The sequence below is a fragment of the Corvus cornix genome, chromosome 8, assembly GCF_000738735.6.
Source record: "Corvus cornix cornix isolate S_Up_H32 chromosome 8, ASM73873v5, whole genome shotgun sequence".
Lineage (NCBI taxonomy): Eukaryota > Metazoa > Chordata > Aves > Passeriformes > Corvidae > Corvus > Corvus cornix.
Window position 1 is genome coordinate 11,574,737 of NC_046338.1, and position 24,788 is coordinate 11,599,524.

Sequence of the window (24,788 nt, forward strand, 5' to 3'; positions counted from 1 at the left end):
TCCGCTGATGTACCACACCTTCATGTTTCTTCTTCCTTTCTTAAAAGGCACTAATTGCTGCATGCTGTGCCCATGCTAGAGATGGCATTTGTTTCACTGTTAGTCCTCCAATGAATTAGCAAACGTAAAAAATGGATTTCAATGACAATTCCAACCTTGAGAAAGGTGCTATTGTGACTGTGGTTGAGTTACCCTGCTGATAGTTTTCTCCTTAATGTAATTTTTAATACTACATAGCTGTAGGTTAGATGTGAGCCATATTTTAGAACTCCTATTTAGATTAGTAGTTTCAAGTGAAATAACTTCATGATTAGGAGATAGATTTTTTTTTTAATGCTGTCAGTCTAATAACTTCGTAAGGGATCAACCCTAAAAATGGCTTGTTTAGAAGGGGCACATTTATTAATGTGGAATTCCCAGAGCAAAAGATCTATGTAATTTGAGGTCTGATAAAGTTTTCACAACTGAACCAAACACTATTAATACAAAGAAAGAATAAAAAACTTTGGAAGGCTGCTTGTGAGAGTGGGAAAATGTCCGCCTTCAGAAACCAGAAAGATGGCATGGGGAGCAAGTCTGTGAGATTTGCTTTGGAAGACGAAGAAAGCTTCTGTCAAAAGGGTTTGAAACCGATTGTTAGAGCTTAGGAAAGATTGTGTGAGAGGGTATTGTCAGCGCCGCACAAGGAGTTGAGGGCGTCGATTTTTTTACTAACGTGAATTTAAAGTATTGCCTGATCGCTGCCACCTCCAGGAAACCCAGGTAGCAGTGGGAGAACGATAAATTTTCCGCTGGGGAAAAACATAAATAATGTATCGTGAAGGTCGTGCCCCGGTGCCACAAGCAGGACAGAGGCCTGGGCAGAGGGAGGGAAGAAGGGAAGGAGCTCCAGTCCCTGCTCCTGCTCGCTCGGGGCCGGGAGAGGCGCCGCCCGCCCGGTGCCCGCCCGGTGCCCGCGGCGATCCCGCCGCTGCCGCCCCCCAGCGCCGCGGGCTCGCCGGCGGAGCAGCGCCCGAGCGGGAGGCAGAAGTTAACTTCCACCTGCCCTGAAGTCGCCGCTGCGCCGGCAGCAGGAGGCGGAGGCGGAGGCGGAGGCAGGCGGGGCAGCCGAGGACCCGGCTCTGGCAGGCTCCGAGGGTCCGGCCGAGTGTAATTCCCCCCTAATCCCCGCCACGGCGGTGCTTCCCTGGCCGAGCCATGTCTGCGGCTTCCCCGCCATGCCGAGCATAGCGGGGAGCGGGAGGACTGGCGGCCGGGAGGCGCACAAAATGAAGACCCTGATGGTAAGTGCATTGTTGGCACGGCTCATCCCGGCTCCGGCGGCGGGGAGGAGAGCGGGGGAGAGGCGCGGAGCGGAGCTGCCCCGGGCACCCTGTACACGCTCCAGCCTTTCCCGGGCTCTCTCCGCGGCTCTCCGGGATCGCGCGAAGGCGACCAAACCTCGGTGGCGGCGACCAAGAACTTTCCGCCTGCTTTCTTTTATTCGTGTTGCTTGTGGTTTGGGGGTTTTGTGTGTGTGTGCGTTTTAAGGAGCTGCTTAAAGGACGAGGCTGGAGGTAGCTGGGTGGGGGGAAGCGCTACAGTCCCCGACACTCGTTAAAATGCACGAATGAGATGCCCAAGGGGGACGGCGGCACGGGAATGAGAGGCGCGGGGTACCGGGCGCACGGAGGGGAGAAGAGGCGAGGAAGCAGGGCTGGGGGAGAAGGAGGGAGGCACGGGAGCGGGCTGGCGAGGGGGCAGGAGGAGGACGGAGGGGCTTCCCCAGTTCACTCCTCGCACTTCTGCCGGGGGGCTGGCGGGTGAAACTTGCGGGTGCGTCGGTGGGGAAGCGGGCGCGCCCCGCTGGGCCCCGAGGAGGGGGGAGCCCGCTGAGCCGGCTCTCTTTCTGCCCCCCGCAGCGCCACGGGCTGGCCGTCTGCCTGGCGCTCACCACCATGTGCACCAGCTTGTTGCTCATGTACGGCGGCATCGGCATCGGCGGGGGCCACCCGGAGCCGCGGCGGCGGCAGCAGCAGGTGGCGGCGGTGCCCAGCCGCCCGCCGGAACGCGGCCAGCGCCACCCGGCTCTGCCCGTCGGCGCCGGCCTCCTGGAGGGCTACATCAGCGTCCTGGAGCACAAGGTGAGCCGCCGGCCGCGGGACCGCCCCTCCCTGCCGGCCTCCCTCGGGGGGCACCAGCCAGAAACCTGCCGAGCTCCCCCTCCCGCCGCCCGTGAGATGCCCTCTTCCCCTCGGCGGGACCGCCGTGCCCTGCCTGCCTCGCTCTCGGGGTTGTTTTACGCGGCCTCCGAGTGCCGTCGTGCCTGGCCCGAGGGCAGGAATTAGCGGGGTCAGGAGCCGGGCTCCAGCCCGCTGTTGGGTATTTGTGCAATGCCGCTTCTCTTTTCCCTTGCACGTTAGAAGGCGGGGGGCGGGAGGGTGAAGTGTGTTGTTTCTAATGCTGTATGCTCTAGGTAGAGTACAAATGTATGTTTATGGTTATATTAGTAAGGGTTAAAGAATGAACTTTATTTACTGGAAGGCAAAGTCAATAGGTAGGTGTTTATTCTTAGCTCATTTTGTCATAGGAAAATAAAATAAAAAAAAGTCTCCTGCACAAATGACCTTTTCATCCCCCTTCTGGGAAGCAGAAGTTGTCAACCGTAGTTTCCATTCTAGAAACTGGGGGCACTTCTTTAATGGTGAACAAAATGATGTCCCTCCCCTTGACAGAGGAATTACCAGGCTGTATTGTCAGACTATAATACTTGTTTACCAGAGACAGGCAGACTAAGCTTTGATAGCTCACAGGACAGATGTAGTGACATAAAGTGAGCAAGGGGGCACATCCATGCCAAAGAGATGTTTGAGCTTCAGTAATTTTCTCAGAAGGCAGATTCCTCTACTTTTTGTGTGGTGTTTGGTTTGTTGCTTTCACCTGGAAATTCCAAGGTCTCCCTCTTCCAAAACCCCAGATAATGTTTAGTACACACACATCTTGCAGTAAAAATTTACTGTAAAAAATAAGCAAGGGAAGTGAGGATTCTCAACTTTCTTATGTTTTCACATCCAGACTGACAACTTTCTGAAAGATATGTTGTCAAACAAGTTACTGGGCTCAGTTTAGAGGTACTGTGTGAAGACTAGTGACTTTGATATACAGAGATTTTTATTGTTCCTTCTGGCATAACTTCCTATGCAAGAGTTGTCTGTAGGGCTCTTAACACAGAAAAATAGCACATGATAGTGCCTTGTAGGCTTTATTTGCTTTCTTACATGGTTCTCCTGGAAATTTTCTAATGTAATGTCTATAGAAAAAGCAAGTTTGGCCATGGGCTTCCTACTGTGTGTCGTGTACTCTTGTAATTCTTTTGTTCTTCTTGAACATGACTGGAGTGATAGGTGTAGATATATGTGCACATGATTTTTGTAAACAGCAGTAACTGAAAAGGCATCTGCGGGCTTTTGGGATGCATGTGGGAGTAGCCTTCTGATTCTGCTAAAACTTCACACTGGTTTCTCCAGACTCACAAACATCCCTCGTTAACAGGCTATACTTAAAATCACTGTTCTAGTATTTTCCAGGGTAATTTTAATGTTTACCTGTGTTTTGGAGAAATATGATCCTTTGGCTTTTTAATATATTATAATATGGCCCAAACCCCACAGATATTCCATTTCTGAATTTCATTTCACACAGCTCATGCCTCACAGTAATAATCTGCTGAAAGTTTAATAACTTTTCTGCCTAACTTCTGTGGGTCAAAAAGGATGTTGTGCAATCCCTGCTGTGTTCCCAGCTTGCTTTGTCTTATTTTAATGCACATGAGATCATGCGGAAAGCTGTGCCACTGTGGTATACAGAGCAGTGAAGACACTGCATTACCATAAGGAGATGGGGGAGAAAGGGGCTATGTCTCTTAGTAATGTGTTTCTTTTTGTAATTTAATGCGGTAATCCATGTACTTGACATCCCAGAATACATAGGTTTCACACATAGTAAAAAAAGGAGAACGCAAAAGATTGCAGGCATTCAAGGTTTGGAAAAAGAGGGATGCAGGATTGGTGATGGTGAGAATAGGGAGAGAGATACGAGGAGCTGAGAAATCATGAGATGTTCAGAGAACATGTGGTTTGAGTAGGACATTGGAAACTGCAGAGGAGACAGCTTGAATAGGAAGTGAAATGAGGGAATTGGGGAAGTTTTAAGGAATGTAAAGAGAGCTGCAAGAAGAGAGCAAGGTAAAATTCTGTAGCTGTGAGAAGGACATGATATTTGAAGAGACAGGGAGGTCTGGAAGGAGATGAGAAGTATCTGTTGTTTGAGGACAACAGGCTTGCAAAGGTGAGGCAGGAATGACTTCAGCAATGGTACATGTTATTTTGATAGCACAGACGTGATGGTGTGAAATGACAGTGAATGGTAGATTTTTCACAGTATAACTTCCTTAATTTCCCATATAGAATCTTGGAATTATCTGGCAGCTTGAATGACCTGAAGCTGAATGACTGTTATACAAAATTCATCCATGTTCATGCCTGAATGACAGCTAGCAGTAAACTGAATGTCTGGATCATTCTGTCCTTGTTGCTGGATCCCATAATTTGCTTTAACAGGAAAATCTCCTTTCATGTTTGTGGTGTTGTACATTAAATGCACATTCTGGTGCATTTAATGAGAGTAAGTATGCACATGCACAACAAGTACTGAAGTTATTATTAATCCATAATCACAATGTGGGTATTGACACACAAGCTGTGTATGTGGTAGTATAGATGTTTCTCTTCAGGGATAAAATTTAACAATTTTCCTCAATGTGAAATATCATGTATTACAAATGTCTGTCACTACTAGCAATACAGCTCATTTAGTAGTGCTGGATGATCATGTATGGAGACTATTTGCCAGAAAATCTGGGCACTTAGTAAAGTAACAATGATTTTGAAATATAGCCTGCAATACTGTAATTACCAATTATTTTTCTCCTTTAATTTTATATTCAGTAAGAATTGTAGTTCCTCATCCATTCTGTCAAGATAAGCAGGCAGTCTCTGAGAATACAGTAAAATATGTCATTTTTCTTACTGGGTTGAGGAGTTTTTTTGCAGGAGTTTCTATTCTTTGCCTTCATGGTTTCTGCAAGCCCATTTTTCCATGAGTCAAGCATCAGAGATCAGAACCCCTGTACTTAGCTTTAGTAGCCTTTCACAGTTTAGCAGTACATACTTAATTTTTGTCAAGCTGAATTCTTGGAATAAAAAAAATCAGAAATGCTGTGGATTCAGAGATGCAAGTGGAGTCTTGTCATTTCACCTCTGCGTGTCCCAGAGTAACAGCCCTTGACAGACATGGTTGATGGATGTTTGAAATGAATAAATAGTATCTCTTTTTGTTCCCAATAGCCAGATGTTGTATCCTAAAAAAATCTTGCATTTTGAACAGAAAATATGGTTTGCTGGTAGTTGCTATTGAGAGGTCAAGGACTGAAACAAAGTGAAGAAGTGGCAGCTTCTACTTCAAGGAGCTGTTGCATCCTACAGAGGCACACTGAGTGTAGCACTGCTTAGCTACTGCATCTGCTCTCCAGTTAGAAAGGACAAGAGTCCTACACTGTCAAAGTGACATCTTTCATGAATTCTTTGAGTGTTATCCTGAAATTAAAGAGGTTTTGTCACTGGCATTGAGGGAAGCCAGAATTATGCTCTTCTGTGGGAAGGCATGGGGATAAGCCTTTCTGTTGATTTATCATCATGCTAGCAAGAAATTACAATGCTAGTATTTTTAAAGCAATTATTGCGTACAAATAAGAGAATGTTAATGAAAGTAGGAAGCCTAGCACTATTCCAGAACTTGCAAGAAATAAATATTTGACCATTATATTACTATTCTGAAATGAATGTGAAAACATATCTCTGGATAGTTAAAAACCTTTTTTCCCAGTATTGACTCAACAGTTGGTGCTGCAAATAAAATATGAGTTTGTCACGTATGTAATTGAATAATATTTCAAACCATCAAGGATTTTGTTTCTTAGAAAATAAAAAAAATCGAAATCAATCCTGCAGTCAAAATGTATGATTTATTGAAAACACTTTTAAATACCTTAAGAGAGCATTGAGATCGACATGATAATTTAAGTGATCACAATGATTTCCTAATTTATGATAATGTGAATTATCATATGCAAAGAAATCTTTGTGATCCCTCTAAATTAATGCAGATCAGAGAATAGTGTAGTTAATGAAGTGTTTGAGGAGGAGTCATTCTGCAAATAGTGCTGCTATAGCTCCTTAATCTCTGAGTGGCAAAAAGTTGCTCTTGGGTGAAACTATTTTTTTCAGGATAATAAACTTTGTGCACTTAAAATCCGGTGGGAATCTTGCCATGTTTTATATTATTTTTACTAATTATTAAATCAAATGTGTTTGGAATCTGAATTTTTACCTCATTAAACCATTGACAATTTGGGGCTGTATAGTTTTGAGGGGCTTCACTAAACCAGCCTTCATAACTAAGCGTAGAGATGAGAAGGAATCAAATTATTTTGAGGGTTTTGGTGTCTTTTAAATTAATTTATCACAGAACCATAATGCATCTTACTGCATTACAGCTTGTCTTGCCTAAGGTGAGATCAAGCTTGCAGAGTTAAGTAAACAATGTACCATGATTTCATTACATGTTCCTATTTGCCCCTGAAATTCTTACCTGCAAAGGAAGGAACACAAACTTTATTATCCAATTAAGGATTTGATGGAGTTTTTATTGTGTGAGAGATCCACAAGGGGGAGACTTTATTCTAGAATAACCTTGTTGGGGACACTTCCATCCGTCTGAGACCTAGGCAAGGTGAGAGTCCAAATGCCCTTTTCTCAGTGCTCTCTTGGCTTCCTGGCTTTTTTAATTTTAGGTACCACAGTTACCTACCACTGATAAGCTGTAGGTTTATTTAAATCCTTATCAAGTTGGCATCTTGAAAAAAAAAAAAAAAAAAAGAAGACCATGACAGTCAGGGAATGTAACCAAATATCCACGCACACAGAGCAGAGACAATTGTTTTTCCAGATTTACCCAGCTTTTGAATAATGATTGTCCTGTGCTTTACAATTTCTTACTTTTGAGCTACTGCAGTGGTGTGTTTTTTCAGGCTAACATTCATTTTGATGACCCTTGTCTAAAATTTTTAGCAGTTTCTGTGTGTACCAGCTGCTCACACAGGGCAATACAGAACACACAGCAATGACAGCAAATTAAGGTACATTTTCCTGTTTTCCAGGTTGCTTGGCCTCTCTGCAAGGAACCAGTAGTTCTAGTGTGGCACTGCTCCTACTTAGAATATCTTGAAATATTTTTAAATGTTTACATGTAGGTATCAGTTGCTGTGCAGTTTATACATTTGTTTTATGAAAAAGGCTGTGTGTAGTTGGATACATCTTTTTGACACATCTGACTCCAGTGTATACTTGAGAGAGAAATGTTAGCTAGGATAATAAAAAAATAGTATTTTACAGTTAGCACTATTCCCTAATTCTTTCTGAAACAAGTGCCGTTAAAGATGAAATCTAACTAGCAGGGGTAGTGGGTCCAGGCAGAGGTTGGAATCTGTTGCTTATAAAATTGTCTCAAAAGAGCACAGATACTATTACATGTTGAAGTGTCCCTGAAAACTGAAAGATGTTTGGTATGCATCTAGTACATGATGTTGTAAATGTCCAGTAATGTAGCGTGATGCATAAAAACCTACCCAACCACAAGCTAGCCATGTTCTGATCATTTCCTGGTGATTGGGAAGATAAAGGAGAGAAAATCTTTGTTGTAATTCTGAAAACAAGAGAAGGTTTTGGAGTTTATACTAGGTGAAGATCTTGCCCTATGTAATTTGTGCCATTTTGTGATACAGCTTTATTCTTTCATAGCAACTGAAGCAAAAAGGTTATTTCAGAGACTGTATCAGAAGATACTGATGATTTATTTCAGTACAAACATTAATAGTAGGTAGTCAGGTTGACAGTTGATGCAGAATTGTGTTTTAATTTTCTCGCATTTTGAAAAAGTTACATCTTACAGACTGATGTCACATCTGTGATATCACACATATCACATCTGATACCGTATATTGGTCATAATATGTTATCTTATTTTTGCGACTGACCAAGACAAAATGTTTTGGGGTTTTTTTGTTTGTTTGTTTGTTTTTTTCTCCTTTTTTTTGTTTGTAAAAGAAAAATTGCAGAAGCATGAAGAAGTTAATTTTTGCACTTCTTTTTTTGGCCGATTCTGGATTATATGAATTTTTCACAAATTATCCTGGTTTGTGAAAAGTGAAGAATGAGTAAATATGTTCTTTTCTGTTTTATGAATATCATGCACATCATATTTTAATAAGTAGGTACTGTCTGTTTCTCTCATCTGCTTACCTTTCTTCTTTTGTGAACATACAAAATTCTTAATTCAATAGATATGCAAAATACTTCCAGGCAGGGAATTGGTGACACTTTGTCTGTTGGTGAAATTTGTTCATCTCTCATGCAAAACCCCTTAATTTTTTTTCTCTTTACTTCCAGCATTAATTTCAATGACCATATTTATATTTTTAGTATGTGTTGAAGTATATTATATTTGATAACCATTTAAAGTTGCTATATAATGCACTTCTTTTTCCCATGATCTTTCACTGTGAGCATTTTAGGCTATTTTCATCTTCCTGTGAAGACAAAGTGTTCTTTTGAAGGTTTTTAATCCTTAGTGGAAGCAAGTCTGAACTAAATGAGATTTTCAATGACAGGAAATGTAATTTTTGCTCACAGCTGATGGATATCTCTCAATAGAGTTCCTTAAATTCTCCCTTTCTGCTTGTCCTGGGGCATAAGTGGATATTGAGTGTCATCCTAACTATGTGATATCCTCAAAACATAGGCTGCGGGTAGTTTCCTGTTCCCAGTGACCTTCCTCGTGAGTTTAAGCTGTATTGCTCAGTAACGCTCCGTATGCACATCCTTGATGCTGAGGTGGCATTGATAGAAGAACTCAGTGCATTAATTGAACTTCTAATTAGGGCAATTATGATCAAATCAGCAGTCATTTGGTGCTGATATAAGCAGATGTGACAGCACAAAAGCTACTTTGAAGGTGAGGTGAAGCATCATGGTATTTAACCTCACTCTGTTTCACCTCATCCCTAAGCAATCTCCATTAGTCATCACTCTTTCTCTCTAATAGTTAAAGCCTGAAGTGCTAAGACCAGGTTAACTACTAAAGTTTGGTGTCAGCTGGAGAAGAAAGTATTTTCAGTTCAAAAACTGCTATTAAATGTTGTCTATTGTCGTTCTGAAAATAGCCAAATGCAGTTAAAAATAGGAGTCACATAGGAAGTGAGGAAACGAGTCAAGGCTGAAACTTTCTGCCTTCAGAGAGTCTGTTTGCAACAGAAGTGCAAAATACAGATGGAGAAGTGGAGCTCTGAGGTGCCCCTTGATAGTCTGTATGAAAGACAGAGCTGGGCACTGAGAAACGTACGCACTACTATGGAGAATCCAGCACATTTGAACTGAGGTTAGGCAAATCTGGTAACGCTGTGTCTGGGCTGTATTCAGAGAGGCACAGGAAGGAAGAGAAGCACAATGTGTTTATTACATGCAATAATGAACACTGAATCCTTACTGAAACCTTGTGAGAGAACTTCAGAATAAGACTGGGTTATTTTAAAACACAGAGAGGGAAAACTAATATATTTAATAGATTAGTATTTTTTCACAATGACACTGTTCATTGTTCAAGATAAGGGAACAGTAATGGGTTTATATGATATACAGGCAGCATAGATCAGGTTTTCTTAATTCAGATTTAATAATTTGGACTGTTGTAAGTAACACAGAACAAGAATATATAAATGTGTGTCTTGTTGTTGAATACAACATGTTAGGAATTCATTGCAGCTGTAGAAAAATTTCCATTACAGAATGGATGGCTTAGTTAAAAATAATCTGGAAGAAGAAAATGTTTCTCAATAAACATTCAGTATATTTGGAATATGCATTTTTGTTTAGCAAATAATATATTTTGATTTTAGTGTGTTATTAGCATCTTCAGGTATTGGCATGATGTTAATATTGCAGAAACAAAATACTCTGTAAATTTTGTACTGTTAAAATATATCTTGCCCACAGCTATAGCAGGTCATAAAAGTAGATGTAATAACACTCAGCAGAGCATCAGTCTAAAAGTTAGCTCTAAAGAAAAGAAAAATTCCACAGTGCGAATTTGTGCAAATGTACATCTGTACCAAGCCTTGTGCACAGGAAAGTTGAAGGAACTATTGTTATGTTTAAGAAATGTCTGCCTGAGAAACAGGGTTCTAGAGACTGAATTCATCACTGAGTATGTGCTGCTTACAAGTTTGCCTTCATGAGGTTAAAACCTTTTCTCCCAGTTTGAGATGCCAGGCAGTGTCTTACAGGCAGTGACATCCAGGCTCATTCTGTTCTAAACTTTCTTGCCTGCATTACTGTTCGCTGTGGATAGACATTTTTGTTCCATTTCAATGAACTTCACATTTGTGACTTGTACAAAACATAAGCGTCTGAGGAAACACATAACTACAGAATCATGGAATCCTACAATGGTGTGGCTTGGAAGGGACCTTAAATATTATTTTGTTCCACTCCCTGCCCTGCAATGGACAGGGACATTTCCCACTATCCCAGGTTGTTCCAAGCCTTGTAGTACCTGGCCTTGATCACTTCCAGGGATGGGGCAACCACAGCTTCTCTGGGCAACCTGTGCCAGCGCCTCACCACACTCATAATGAAGATTTTTCTCCTAATATCCAATCAACACCTATTCTCTTTCAGTTCAAAGCCATTCCCTCTTGTCATAGGATACGATGTTTTCTACTTCAGTTCATGTATACTGCACACCAGATTCAATAAAGTGAGGGATGTAGTCTAAGAGTATATTTTAAACAACCACAGCTGACACAGCAGACGGGAAGGTAGCATGTGGCTGTGGGCTGATGAAATAATGCAGGGATTCCAAGGCTGGCAGAGGCTGGGTAAGGAAGTCTATCTAGTGTAGTTTGAGACAATCTTGTAAGCTTGAAACCAGAGTAGTCCTGCTCTATCCAAGCAAGTAAATCCTGATCTTTGGCAGGCACGTTTTTTCTGGAGCTGGGCTGGCTCTGCACTGTACTTCCTGTAGCATTTGAAGGTCAAGATAGGTGGAAGCTACATGGAGTGCCCGGGGAACAGTGGTAAAGACATGCCAACAACACATCTGGACAACTCTCAAGTGCAGTGCCAAGGACTGAAATTGCATTTGTTATTCTAGCTGTTCTTTAACTTTAGCCATCCAAATTATGTACACCTTGTATTTGAAGAGACTGAACCTTTGGCCACAGCAAAGACATGTTTAGAAAACATGGTTTCCAAGACTTGTCCATGGTCCTTATGAGAAAGCTTTTGGCCAAATGCATGGAAGCAGTGCTTTCCCAGCTTATCCTCAGTCTTTGTGCAGAGCTCAGTGGCTCACAGGGAATATGGGCTGTTGTACAACCTGTGCTATCCCTTCCCTGCTCTCCTCCAGCTTTCCGTGTGGTATCTTTGGGTCAGTCCTTCTGACACTTGGCTAAATTTCATCCATGGAGATTAAAATAACTTCACATGCTCCTAAATTTGGTTGCTGTCCATTTTAGTCCTAATGCAACTATAAAAGGGTTAGTTTTACACATCTCAGCATATTGGTTGACTCTAAAATAGGAACATACACCTCAAAATACAGTTAGTGGTCTGCATGCAGCTGCCAAAGCAATGCAGAGTTAGCACTGCCTGTCCTTGCTCAGCTCATCTGCCTGTGCCTGGATAACTGCAGGTGAACTCCTATTTTTAAAAAACAAAATGTAACAAAACACTTCATGTTTTATTTAGGTAATTTCTTTCTTAGACCTTATATTCCGTAAAATGGTCATTGTTGATGTTATTGATGACTATGCAAAATACATTTTACAAATAAAACACCTATGACAAAGTCACTGCTATTTCCATTTGTTCACCTACTTACATATTCTCTTTGTAACACCGCTCCAGATTTCTTTCAGTTTTTAATAGTGATTCATGAGCCTTACAAAGACTGAGACAGTTTGTTCTAATATTGCTCACATTATCCACAAGAACTACCTCGGCCATGAATGGGACTGTACATAATACCCAGCCCTTCAGTGAGGGTTTTCCCAGTGCCAGCTGACATGATGTCTAAGCATATGTCAGGATGGGATTTTGCCAGCAGACAGGAGCACACTCTGCCCTCTCTTTGAGCTGGTTGGAGATGCACAGGCTCAGCTCTGGCAGCAGAGCCACTGCAGTTTGCCTGTTGCTAAGCCAGAACTAATAAGCTTGACTGAAAGGCGGGGTTTATTGTCCTGGGCTCAGCATACCTGGTGTGGTTATGTAGCTTTCACATGGAGCTTCTGTGAATCCTACAGTCAACTCACAGGCAGCACTGGGCTGGCTCTGCACTGTACTTTTTGTGTTGTTGGCTGTATGGAGCATGGTCAGGATTTGCTTGCATCTCCCAGCAAAAAACTTCTAGTCCATATCCTAATGGCTTCCTAACCCTGCTCCAGAGGAGCATTTTCAGTCCTCTGCCCCATTGCCAAGAATTTTCTACCTTATATGACTGGAGAAAATAACTCACAGTCCTCTTGTCACTTAAATTTTGGTCATTAGATTCCCAGATGTTTAGTACACTCAACAAAAAAGACTATTTTTCATAATTTCTTTCGTGTACCACAGCCTAATATGAGAGATGATGTTGTGGATAAGGTTTTCAAAGTTTGAAACGAGACACTAAATTAGGTTCACAGAGCATGATTTAGTCTCCTGAGTCACCACTTACAACAAAATCTGCTGTTTTCACTGGGCAGATACTTGCTGAAGAAAACATTTTAATTTCTTTGCTTTACAAAATCATGTTTGAGAATGAAGCTATGTTGTTTTTCACTTGTAACATGGCTATTTCTATATGCACAAGTTATTTAATTTGCAATGTTTGTGTTTTCATTTGTCTTTTCTGGTATTCTTACCATGTATATATTTCTGAGGAAATAGTGATAACTATATCTTAATTTTGGTCAGTGAAGAATTGTTGCTGATAGGATATTTAGTAATGTCTTCACTGACAAGATACTGTTTCACCTTTGAGCCTTAATGTTACTCCTTCCATATGTAATTATCATACTAATGGCTTTATTTTTGATTTAATTTTTATGAACAGACAAAAGCTCTGTTTTTTTTACAAGTAGAATCAAAACTAGAGCTGCATTTTTCACTTTTGCTGTATCTGCTTTATGTCTCAGTAGCAGTGCAAAGAAGCAATGAACCTAGTTACAGATATGCTGAATATTCTTTCTCAGGGGTGATGTTGGTGTGTCCCCGATGGCTTAAGGGCATAATTGAGGTACTTTATGCAGCTGGTAGATGTGGAGGAGGGATATCAGGGCCAGGAGGGTATCTCTGGTATTAATGTGTCTGATTTCTTCCAGCACAGTGAACCCTTTTGATCTGTAGCAGTTTATGTAATACAGAACAGCTTTCAGGGTATCTTTAATTATGCCTGTGGATATTTTGGCCTGGAAAGTGAAATGAGGCTTTAGAATCACCTTTCACTCCCAGCTGTGCTGATTTGAAACTGGCACAGCTTGTTACCCACCTGTAAGTGTAGGGATCATGTTTCTGCTCTCATGAAAGACACTGGATGTGCAGCATCCTGGGCTTCAGTAGAAGGTGCAGGTGGCTCTCAGTCTTTCTGTCAGAGCTCTCAGTGCTGTCAGGTTGGAATAGCAATATATCCCATGCACAGACATACATATAAGCTGTAATAGCATGTATCTTCAGATCAAATCGAGACTTGAGACACCTCACAGGAGCTGAAGACCTGTGAGGTTTCATATTGCTAAGGAGCACAGTGAGGCAGCTGCACTCGGAGCACCTAGGGGCAGAGTGTATGCTAAAAAGAGACTGAGCCATTGTGCTTCTATCAGTGCTCTCAGACACATATAGAATAAATTGATTGATGATATGATGCATCAACTTTATTAAAAGTTTCTCAGAAGTGATATCTTTTAATTACGCCACTTTCTAGTGATATTTTTCAGCATGTTATGAAGATGCCATATCATATTTGTACTGCATAATGTGAAAAAAAAAAATTTAACCTGAAAATTAATGTCCTAGTGTTTGAACTTTCAGGTATGATGGTTAATTTTCACGGTCTATAGAAAATAAAAAAAGAAGATTAATTCTTTTTGAAGGTGCAAGAGGTGATCTCATCCATGTCATACTAAGTCTGAGGACTAACAGTTATTTAAGTTCTCAAAACTTCTTAAAATTGAGCGCGTTGTTCACAGCAAGTGGATGATAACCTTGTGACTGAGATCAGAGGTAAAACCAGCTATAACAGAGCAGTGTGTAAGCCAGTTTAGTTGAAATTGAGTCCCTCATGATTGTGAATGATGAGTTTGCATCTGCTTGTCTCTTTTTTTGTTTGGTTGGGTTTTTTTAGTTGTTTTTTTTTTTTGTATACTAGTCCTTGCAAAGCACTGAGACTGAAATTCAAAATAGAAGTAATCTTTAAAAAATAGTTTCCCTTGGAAAACAAATAGATCTGTCAAATTATTTTTTGCTTCATATCCCATACTTGACATCAGTAAAACTACTGAAAATTACATTACACTGTGTTTATTAAAGTTGTGCTCCTTTGCAGTAATACACATAAGACATCTTATACTGCCTTAAGGATTAAGTTAAGCTCCTTTGTCAAGCCTGTTGGTATGGCAGGACTGTTAATCTTTAACTGTCAGAGGCTGGTTAGATCCTTCTTTAAGCTGAGGCCATGGCTAAGTGCAAAGAAATTAAAACGAATCAACTCCTAGTATTTATGCTTTCATATTTTTGCACAGAGCAATCAATAAAATGAGAAGCTGGTTTAGACATATATATTTCTAAAAGAAGATTGTATTTCAAGCTGTTATTTAGCAGCATCATATTTGCTTTATGTTTATGATTGTGAAATATGAAGACAAAGTTAGCAGTGTTCAAAATACTAAATTCATGAAAGTAAGATATGCGCAGGGTGACAGCTCATTGAAAGGAGCACAGAGGATAATTTTGTGAACCTACATTTCCTAGTTAAAATTCCATAGACTTATCTACAATATGTCCATGTTTTATTATTACATCAGTAATTATTCTTACATTTTCCTTTCAAGTTACAACATTAAGTCACAAAAGAAGAAATGTGTTGTTGCAGCATATTTAGACATGACAACACTTGAAACAAAACTGTATGAAAAAGAAGGTGAAGCTGGGAGGCAAAGTTAAATTCATATTGAAAGCTAAAAGTTAACATTTTAGCCCTAAAAGGGTACAAAACTGGTTGTAAGGAACCCCAGTATTGTGCTGTATGTATCAAAGGTTTGTGTTTCACTGTGGATATGTGTACCATTTAATCAATGTTGTTCTAACTACAATTTGTGAAGAGGAATTTTTTAATAATTATCTGCTAATAGCCAACTAGTGCAATTTGTAACAATATTCATCATTGAAGAGATACAGGTTGTATGTTGAAGTAGTAGGTAAAATATACTGCAAAGAAGCTTTTGAGTGTGATAGATGCCTAAATTGTACTTTTCTAATCAGGATATATATATATATATATTTAGTAATAGAAAAAGAAGTCCTTGAGAAATACAATTTTTTTTACATACTCCTTCAAGTATAGCTTCAAGTGGCTTTTTTTGCGTTTTATGCACATATAACAGTCCCATTTTTCTGAAACAAAAGATTCCTCAAATCAATAAATAATAATTCTTTCTGCTTACGTTCACCTTGCTTCTGAGGATCCCCAAGTGCCATAGAAGCATTAAATGGAGACTACTACCATAAAGTACCAGAGTATTAATTCCTTATGACATAGGAGTACAGCGGAACAAAAAAGTTCAAACCATAGTTTTGATCTTGAGTGTCCAAAGAGGAATTTAATGTAGGAGTTTGGAAAGCTCTGGAGTGTTGAAAACTGAGGGGACTCAACCTCGGGATTGGCACACAAGCAATCACTTTGAGATACCTGACTTTCATGCATGACTTGGAAGTTAAATTTCAGACCTCCATTCAATGTAGCACTGAAGTTGTATGCAGTGGATTGGGAGAGTGATGCACCTGAAATGGATTTGAGATACCTGCTCTGCTGTGCAGAGCTGCCCATCAGGAAAACACTAACGTGTGCTTTCAGTTCACCCCTTCTGCTTGTACAGGGCCTGGTGGGGGATGGTCTAGCTCAGGTAAGAGATTACAAAAGAGAACACAATTTGTGGTTTTGAATCACAGATCTTACATGGAAATGGTGTTAGAGGGTTTGAGTTCCTTCTCCAGGAGCTGTTAAAACACATATTTTGAGTTGGAGATTACAACTCTTTGGAGCTTTCCAAAGAACTTTCTGATCTATTTTATGGAGCTGTATAACTCCTCCTTCATTGTAGGTGGCAAAGTTGGATGTCCTGTGAGGCTGCCAGATTTACCCTTCAAACACACAGAAAGGACAGTTCTTTAAATGCAGATCTGGGTGGTGGCTGAATGAGGCTTTTGTAGACCACATTTCAGGTTCCGGCTTTCAGGTTTTGTCAAAGTGTCATCAGCTGTGTCTGAGACACTGAGATCTCATTCTAAATTAGTACACAGGCACTTAAATTAATGCCTTGATTTTTAGAGCATATTGAGATGCACACACTTTGCAACAACTCTGGTGGTTTAGGGCAGGTTAACTCTTTAGGCATAATAGCTGATGTGCACAGCAGGGCTGCACATCCCAGTGTTTTGAGCTCTAATTAACTTAAATGGGGCATGCACACACAGGCACTGGACAGCATTGAATAGGAACCCTCGAGTCCTTAGGGAAACAGTCTATTCATCATACTGGCACCAACTAATTATTTGACATTAATTTATTGTGCCTTGAAATATTTGGTGTATATTTTATACAGTACTGTATCATGCATTTGGTATTTCTTATATGACATTTTATTAAAAATATATTATGTTTAAAAATAAAATATGTGAATTTCAGTGATGGGGAGAAGAATCATGATAACATGTTTTAGACTTCTTTTTGCATGTTCCAATAATCCCATCTTAGTTTAAAGCAAAAATAAAATCCTTTCCTGGCTCCAGAAGATGACCAACAAATAGGGTGATTTAAAAGATATTTGAATATAAATGTATCCAGTAACTGACTGATGGTTTTGAAGTATGGAGTCTATCACACTGTCCTATGAAACAAGAGTAGTTTGGGAGAAGCAGGAAAAAAATCCTGCTGTATACCTGTAAAGAACACCTTTAAGCACAAAGGTAGAAGTAGTGTTTAGGCTGCCAACTGAGTCCTTAACCTCTCCAGAAATGCTGACCCAGAGTTTCCTTGGACACTGAGTTGTGGCAAAATCACTTGGGTTGTGACTGTATTTGATCCAGTAGATTAAAACAGTGGATCTCTTTAAGTTCTGTAGACTGTAAGGGCGTCCACTGTATGCTTGGTCTTTAGATAGTCCTCAGTTTTCTTTGCCTAAAATTTGCAAAGTCTAAAGAACAAGTTTGGAAATTATAAATACAAGAGTGAAGCTACAAAAAGTTCAATTATTTTATGTATAGCAGTAGTGAGGTATGAGCAACTGGGTACAGAAATACAGGATTTATGAAGTATGACCTTTGAAAAAAAATTGAGGTCTTCTTTCAGGCTTAACATTATGCAGCTAAAGATTAAATGACCTCCATTTTCTTTGCTTTCTAAGGATTAGGAATAAATATTTTTCTCTTCCCTTCGAAAGGGTAAAAATAAAGATAAGACAGTTCTATTCTTCTCATTTAAATTAGGAAAGTTTGAGAAGAGAACTGCAAGTAGTGAATCATGTTATCATGGATAACAAAACTGCAATAAAAGCTGTTGTGCACCCTTTTCAGAGTGAGGGTGTACAGACCAGGCCATTCTGATTAGACACTGAGATACACATACTCCTGCCAAAGTGTTGTAGCTTAAGGCGGATACATGACTCGCAAATGGTGAACCCTGGCAAATCATCCATCAAGTGATGTTGAGATTCTGTCAGGGAAAGCAGCCTCAAGTAACTTTTTTTCTTTGTTATAATCCATCCCTTCTTGTTGTGTGTCTCCTAACACTCTTATATTGACAGACATTCTTGTAACTCTTTTTCCCTTTGTATGTCTTGGGAGAACAAAAGCATAACATTGGGTAACTGGGGCCATTCCCACATGCTGCTTTGCAGAGCTGGCGAGACACACAAAAGGTCAGGAGATGCTATGAATGAAATATCATTATTCAAAGAACCCAGTCTCGCTTCTGCTAAAACTCTGTAGAATTCTCCCCTGGAAATCAGTGGAAGCAGGATTAGTGCCCAGGTCTGCAGCCCAATCAATTGTTATTAGCAGACGCTGCCGGTGCTGCAGGTGCAGGCTGCAAGATGTTAAGCATCAGATGCTGATCACCTTTCCCATGTTGGCACATAGAGGTTTCCTGATTCTGCTGTGAACTGTTGAAGTCTATAGATCAATAAAATTTGAAGACAGAAAAGGCAAGGGTCAGACCAGCTCTGTCAGGTTCATAGAGATTAGGAAAAAGAGTGTAAGGTTGCAGTCTAGGGTGGCTGAAGGAGCCAAGTTGTTTAGTCTGGGGAAAAGAAGGCTCAGGAGACAGTACTGCTTTGAAAGGAGGTTGTAGACAGGTGAGAGTTGGTCACTTCTTCTAGATAATAAATGTCTTCGCTGAAAGGGTGGTCAAGCATTGGAACAGGCTGCCTGGGGAAGTGGTGGAGTCACCATCCCTGGAAGGGTTCAAAACACATGTGAATATGGTGCTCAGGGACATGGTTCAGTGTTAAGGGTGACCATGCTGGGTTATTGGTTGGACTCTCATTGGTCTTTTGCAGCCTTAATAATTCTATGGTTTTGTGATGAGTGACACTGAATCTTTGTCTTTTTCTTCTTGAAACTGGCACTGAGCTCAAGTCCCAGGAGTTCCCTGAAGGGACAGGACTTCCTTGCATAAACCACTGACCTTTCTTCTTGATTATCTTTGTGAACTGGTGCTGTCTTTCAGTTAATAGAACTTTGTAATCAGGGAGCAAAGAGGGATAAAATAAAGTGACAGATTTTGCTGCTGGTTAGATGTTAATGCGAGTACTGAATGCCTTTTAAACATGTCATTCTAAATATGAGGAAACAGAGAAAAGCTCTTGCATGTATTAAAAAGCCTAGAAAAACAAACAAAATAACATTTGGCTGATGAGATTGAAGGATGTGTCACATGACTGGAAACCAGAGATACAGAAACTGTTTATAAGTGCAAAACTAAAGTGCTTTTGTATACTTTTGTATGCTTTTTTTCCCAAGATTTACTGTTTTAAATATAAATCCTGTTTGTAAATATTACTACACTGCAAATGACTTTGGGTTTTGTCCTGTAGCTGGGACTGAAAGAGAAATTCAAACAGCAGAGTATTTCTGGAACTGTAAGACTGTATTACTCTTGTTCCTTACTGAGAGTTAGAGCAGCTTCATGCCATCTCTAAATTTATTCTCTCCTTTTGGTAATATCATTTGCAATGGCAAACAGAGTAGTTCAATTCTATACTGTTTCCTGCTGTCTATACTAATGGCTCAGGGAGAGATTGGTGTGAAACCATTTTTGAACACTTCACAATATCTGCCCACTTGAACGCTCCTATATAATATTTTAAAAGTATGAAATGCACTTCGTGTAAAATAGAACCAGGCTAACTAGTCCTGGTTTGGAATCTTTAGATTAAAACCCCAGCCCTTCAAGTGAATCTCTCTGTGTCTGGATTTGCCTCAGGTTTCAGAGAGGGTGCCCCTAGCCAAGAAAATTCAGGCTCTGTGTCATGAGGTGCTACAGTCTTTCCATATTAGAGCATAAGGTTGATAACTTTGTCTCAGGCACTAGCAGCATGTTTTAGATGAGAGTGAGAGCTCCATGTCTCCTAACCTTTGCTCAAACTCCCACTTTTCAACACTCAACTCTCATTCCTACAGAGGCTGTTGAGAACTAGTGAAGATACAAAACAATTGCTATCAGCACCATCATCTGACCACAAATTCAAGAGCCTGGGCGGGGGGGACATTTTCCTGTGTTAAGCATTGTTCTAAACACTGTGGACATATTCTTCTAGGACACCTCCCATGAAATTATGTTTACCTGGTGCTTTGTTTTGAAATAGATAGGCTTTGTTTTTTAAGATAGGCAAATTATAATTTGGCTTTAGTGAGCGATATTTGTCAGTTCATTTGCTTTCTTAATACTTGCTGTTTTTCCTGGCAATGGACTAGTTGGCTTTGAGAATAAGGTGTTTATTTATGTCAATCTTATTCCTTCAAGCCTTCTAGCAGAGCAGGCTCTGAGGTGCCAGGTGCTTTCAAACACGGGGCAAGGAGACACTCCCATTCTGTTGATTGTTCTTTGACCATGACGTACCTCACACCGGCAGAGCTCCTTCTTGAGTGATTTGAGCCCTTATGGTAACAAATGGGTCAGTGTTATGGCTCTCATTTTAAAGATGAATTTCAAAGTGGTAATTTCACTATAAACTAGGCAGCCTATGGGTTCAGAGTGATCCACAGGGGTGCTTCTTAGACTGAAAGGCAGCCTGGGCTGTTTGCAGGGGGATTCTCTCTTTCCTAGCCAATAGCTGGCTGGGAGGATCCTGGCAGCTGATCAAGAGGTATGGCCTGGCTAGTTGGCATAAGACTTACCCAGATCACATCTGTACCCACAGCTGCTGGACCTGCTGTATGTCTGCTGTGGTTGTTTGATGAACTACAACAAATTCTTATTTGTTTTAAGGGGCTGACTTACAGCTATGAAATGGGATAGAGATGGATGCCAGGTCTTTTTTGCCCAAGAAGGTAATTGGTGATCAATCTCTCCCTGTCCTTACCTCAACCCAGGAGCCTTTTGTTCTATTTTCTCTTCCCTGTGCTGCTGAAGAGGCGAGTGACGGAGCTATGTTGGTGTGCACCTGGTGTCCAGCCAGGGTCAACCCACCACAGATGTTTCCACTTTTGAATTAAACAATTGCCCTACAAAGTAGTGTAACTAAACTGTTTAGGTCCAGCACCAGGTGAAGCATCATAATCCTTGGAAAACTATACACAGGGCATCACAACCTGTATTTTGCAGGAAGTTGACATGTACTTTTTTGTGGAATGATTCAGTGCTGTTAATTTTTATCTTACCTTGCATATTTAACTGCAAAAGTAGGAGGCAGTCTTTGGTATTTAATCCAGTGACATCTCTGAAATCCCTACTTTTGAAGGTATGAGCAAGGGGACACCAGATTCAATATTCTCTCATAGGTAATGCTTATGGAAAGACTCATCAGTTGTGCCAGTCAAGATTTGTCTTTCAGAATGGTCCATCTTCTTATTTGCAGTAAAAGTGAGGGTATGGATGGGGTGGGATATAGACGGGATTTGTAATTCACCTGTAGTGAAACTGTGATACGTGGTGGATTTGGTTTAAAAAAGGAATGGCTTGTGCTTTGAAGCCAATGATGACATATATATATATCAGCTTTTAGTTACATTGTAGCTGTGTTTACCTCAAATTATTTGTGAGACACCAGTGCTAAAGTGGAACACAATGTAACATTTGTTGTAAAGTCAGAGAAACTCTCTCCTTGGTCTTCTTTTGGTAAAGGTTAAACCCTGTGTTGGGGAACAGTACTTTAAAAATCCCGATTGTACTTCATAAATCATCTCAGTGTGATTTTTTTTTAAATTCTTTTTCCTGTGTGTTATTTTCTCACCTCAGTGCAGTCTGTTGCTGTGCATTCAAATGAAATTCACTGTTTAGACCTATAATTCTTGAAAGCCTCTGCTCTAAAGTCCAGTGAGACACATTTTCTTTTACTAGTAGATGGTGATAACATTAGTCTCTAATCTCATTAGTTTATAAAAAACACCCCATAGCACTTGTGTGCTTTAAAGAAGCAGGAGGTAGAAGAGGCATGATTAAATTTGTAGAAATTGTAAGAAAAATGTTTCTTCTGCAGTAACAATACACTTACATTAGTTCAGTATTAGTATTTTGGAAGACGGGGGAGAGTCTCTGATTCTGAAGTTAATATGCTCATCTCTTGCATGAAAAAACGTAGTATTTACATTAGTATGTTTGTGACATAACTGCAAAATGGCATATTGATATCTTTTACTATTCATAATGTGCCTTTCTGTCAATATTTTTTTTTTATGTTATCACTTTGAAAGAGGCAAGCTAGCAAGTTCGGTTTTGTTCATGATTATTCTCAGGTGTGTTTTGTTATTCTTGGCAATTACAGAATCTAGAAAGTCTTCATAGACATGTTTAGTACATAGCATTATTATTTTATTCAAGCCTTTAAATTTGACCTAAATTCATTTATTTGATATTTTGATATAATTGTCTGTGCTTGTGTTAATATTGTTTTCCAGAAGATTAAGCATATGATATAGAATCTAAATTCCAGGGTTTTGTGAGAAAATTCCTGATGATTTCAGTGTTTGATTGAGATAGAAAATTAAGTTTGACAGGGGACAGACAAGAAGCAAGTGATAAGACAATAATTGTCAGATGAACTCTCCATGTATTTGTCATTCACCTGAGCAATTTTCCCCTTGTTTGTAGGTCCATCCTATGCTTCTGGATGTCATAAGTCTCTTATTCCTTTGTGCTATTCCTAAATGTAAATGTCAACTTACATTTTTTTCTCAGCCTCTTTTGTTGAAAACATGGAAAAAGGCTAAAAGGTCAATCATATTTATCTTAATGCAAATTATTCTCAGTAATTGTATTTTCACTCCTCATTGATTCGAATGGGACATAATATAAGTGCCCTAAAATCAATGTAAAATACAAAGTACTATTTATAGCATTATGAGGTTAAAAAAAAAGAGAAATGGCCATTAATATTCATGTGATTTTGGTATGTGTTTTATTAGCTGTGCGGTATAATTTATCAGATATGGTACACTAAATCCCATTGAAATCGGTGAGAAATAGATATGTGACTATTCACTGTGCTCACTTATTGTAAAGTTTTGGTTATTTAGAACTGCTAAGGGTTTATTACCAATATTCTGGCCCCTTTCTCCACCTCCTGGGAGGGGGATTCTCTGAAATTCAGTGCTTTTCCAAACTCTCCACTCAAACACATCCCTCAGTAGTGCATCCTTTGATTATGTCTTCTGGAATGTTAATGACTAGTACTTCCTTAGGGTTATCTTGGTTTTCATCCTGAATGTCAGGTAGCCTGATGTGGTGAACACAACATTAGGCATTCCAAGTATGTAGACAGAACTTTGATCTTGTACTTGGTTAGAATTTATTAAATGAAAATGTTTTGCATTAGATACTAATGTCCTGGAGTCAGTACCAAATTCATCACTGGCTTCTGTGAGGCACCTTAAGTAATAAATACTGAAATATATTCAATGATTCTATTGTTATTGAGGGGAAAAAATATTCTTTATTTTGGGACATACAGTCTCTTGTTTCAAGCAAGCTGGGAGATATATTTCCTTTTGCTTCATTTCCCAAGAACTTCCAGTTCTGTAGAGTTGAAATCCACAGTCCTGCTAGCATATAGGCTGTTGAGCTGTTGTAATAGTTGTAGTTGTATCAGTATTTTGTTTAGTCATGTATGTGACAGACATGAGAGGCTGTACTGTGGATCTGCAGTACTAAAACCAAAGGATGCTAAAGGACTGAGTTGTTCTAGCTTGAGCTGTAATGGACTGATATCTACGGTAGAATGCATTTATACTGGAGAGATATATGCAGAATGATATTGTAGAATATTTTAGGTTGGAAAAGTCCTCTAGGATCATCAAGTCACACTGTTAACCCAGCACTGCCAAGTCCATATGTGTGTGTGTGTGTATATATATGTATGGATGTATAAAATGGGATCGTCTAATAGATTATTGTAACCTGCACACTGGAAACTATTTTGGTTCCTGGGATATGAGACAAACTGAAATAAGGAGGAACTTGTGTCATGAATCTCAACGCTGGAGCAACAGGGTTCTTGAACTAGAAACTTGACTTGTTCATACACCATCTACTTGCAGCTTTTAAGCTGAACTGATTAAACACCTGTCTCCCATCCTATACATTGATTAGCACAACCTCTAACTTTTTGAAATCATAAATAAGTGTTTTGAGCTTTGTAGTTTTCCTTCCTTTTGGAGTAAAATTCTATCAGCTTTCCTAAAATTATTTTTAAGATTCCAGTTTAAGTTCAACTGCTCTGAACACAATGTAGTATCATTCAGGCTTTTGAACACTTCTGAAATATTGGTAAAATGATTCCTACAGTCTGCATGAGGCTGGAACTAACAAAGTTCGTATACTTTCCTCTGTAAGTTAGGTCTTTCACTTTGGGTGTAAGAAAAGTCCTTTTCCATGTTCTTTTGTGTTCTCTGCAGGATTTCATTGGTGTTTTGCAAGTGTGTCTGAAGAGTTGGTGTGCCTTTGTATTAACTTATTTCTTGTGTTTTAAGATAGAAGTGTGAGACAGGGTCTTTTTTTTTGCACAAATCTGGGGAAAGGAGTATAATCCAAGCACTTCTTAATCAACAAGTGTAGTTTTGTTACCACTAATAGCTCATTTACCTACTGCTGGTTTTGTATTGTAGAAGATTGGGATTGAAATTTTCTTCCCTGGAGCAGTAGTTTGAAAGTCAGAGCAGCAGCAGCAG

The 24,788-nt window shown here is 39.9% G+C and overlaps 1 protein-coding gene across 1 annotated transcript in view; it reads left to right on the top strand.

The window, feature by feature from the left end:
* Nucleotides 1-1,008: 1,008 nt before the first annotated feature.
* ST6GALNAC5 (ST6 N-acetylgalactosaminide alpha-2,6-sialyltransferase 5) overlaps nucleotides 1,009-24,788 on the top strand; it is a 78,801-nt gene continuing 55,021 nt past the window's right edge. Inside the window, exons 1-2 of the mRNA XM_039556545.1 lie at nucleotides 1,009-1,283; nucleotides 1,902-2,123. Coding sequence (XP_039412479.1) covers nucleotides 1,218-1,283; nucleotides 1,902-2,123 — 288 coding nt within the window. The 5' untranslated portion in view covers nucleotides 1,009-1,217. The remainder of the gene's footprint in view (nucleotides 1,284-1,901; nucleotides 2,124-24,788) is intronic.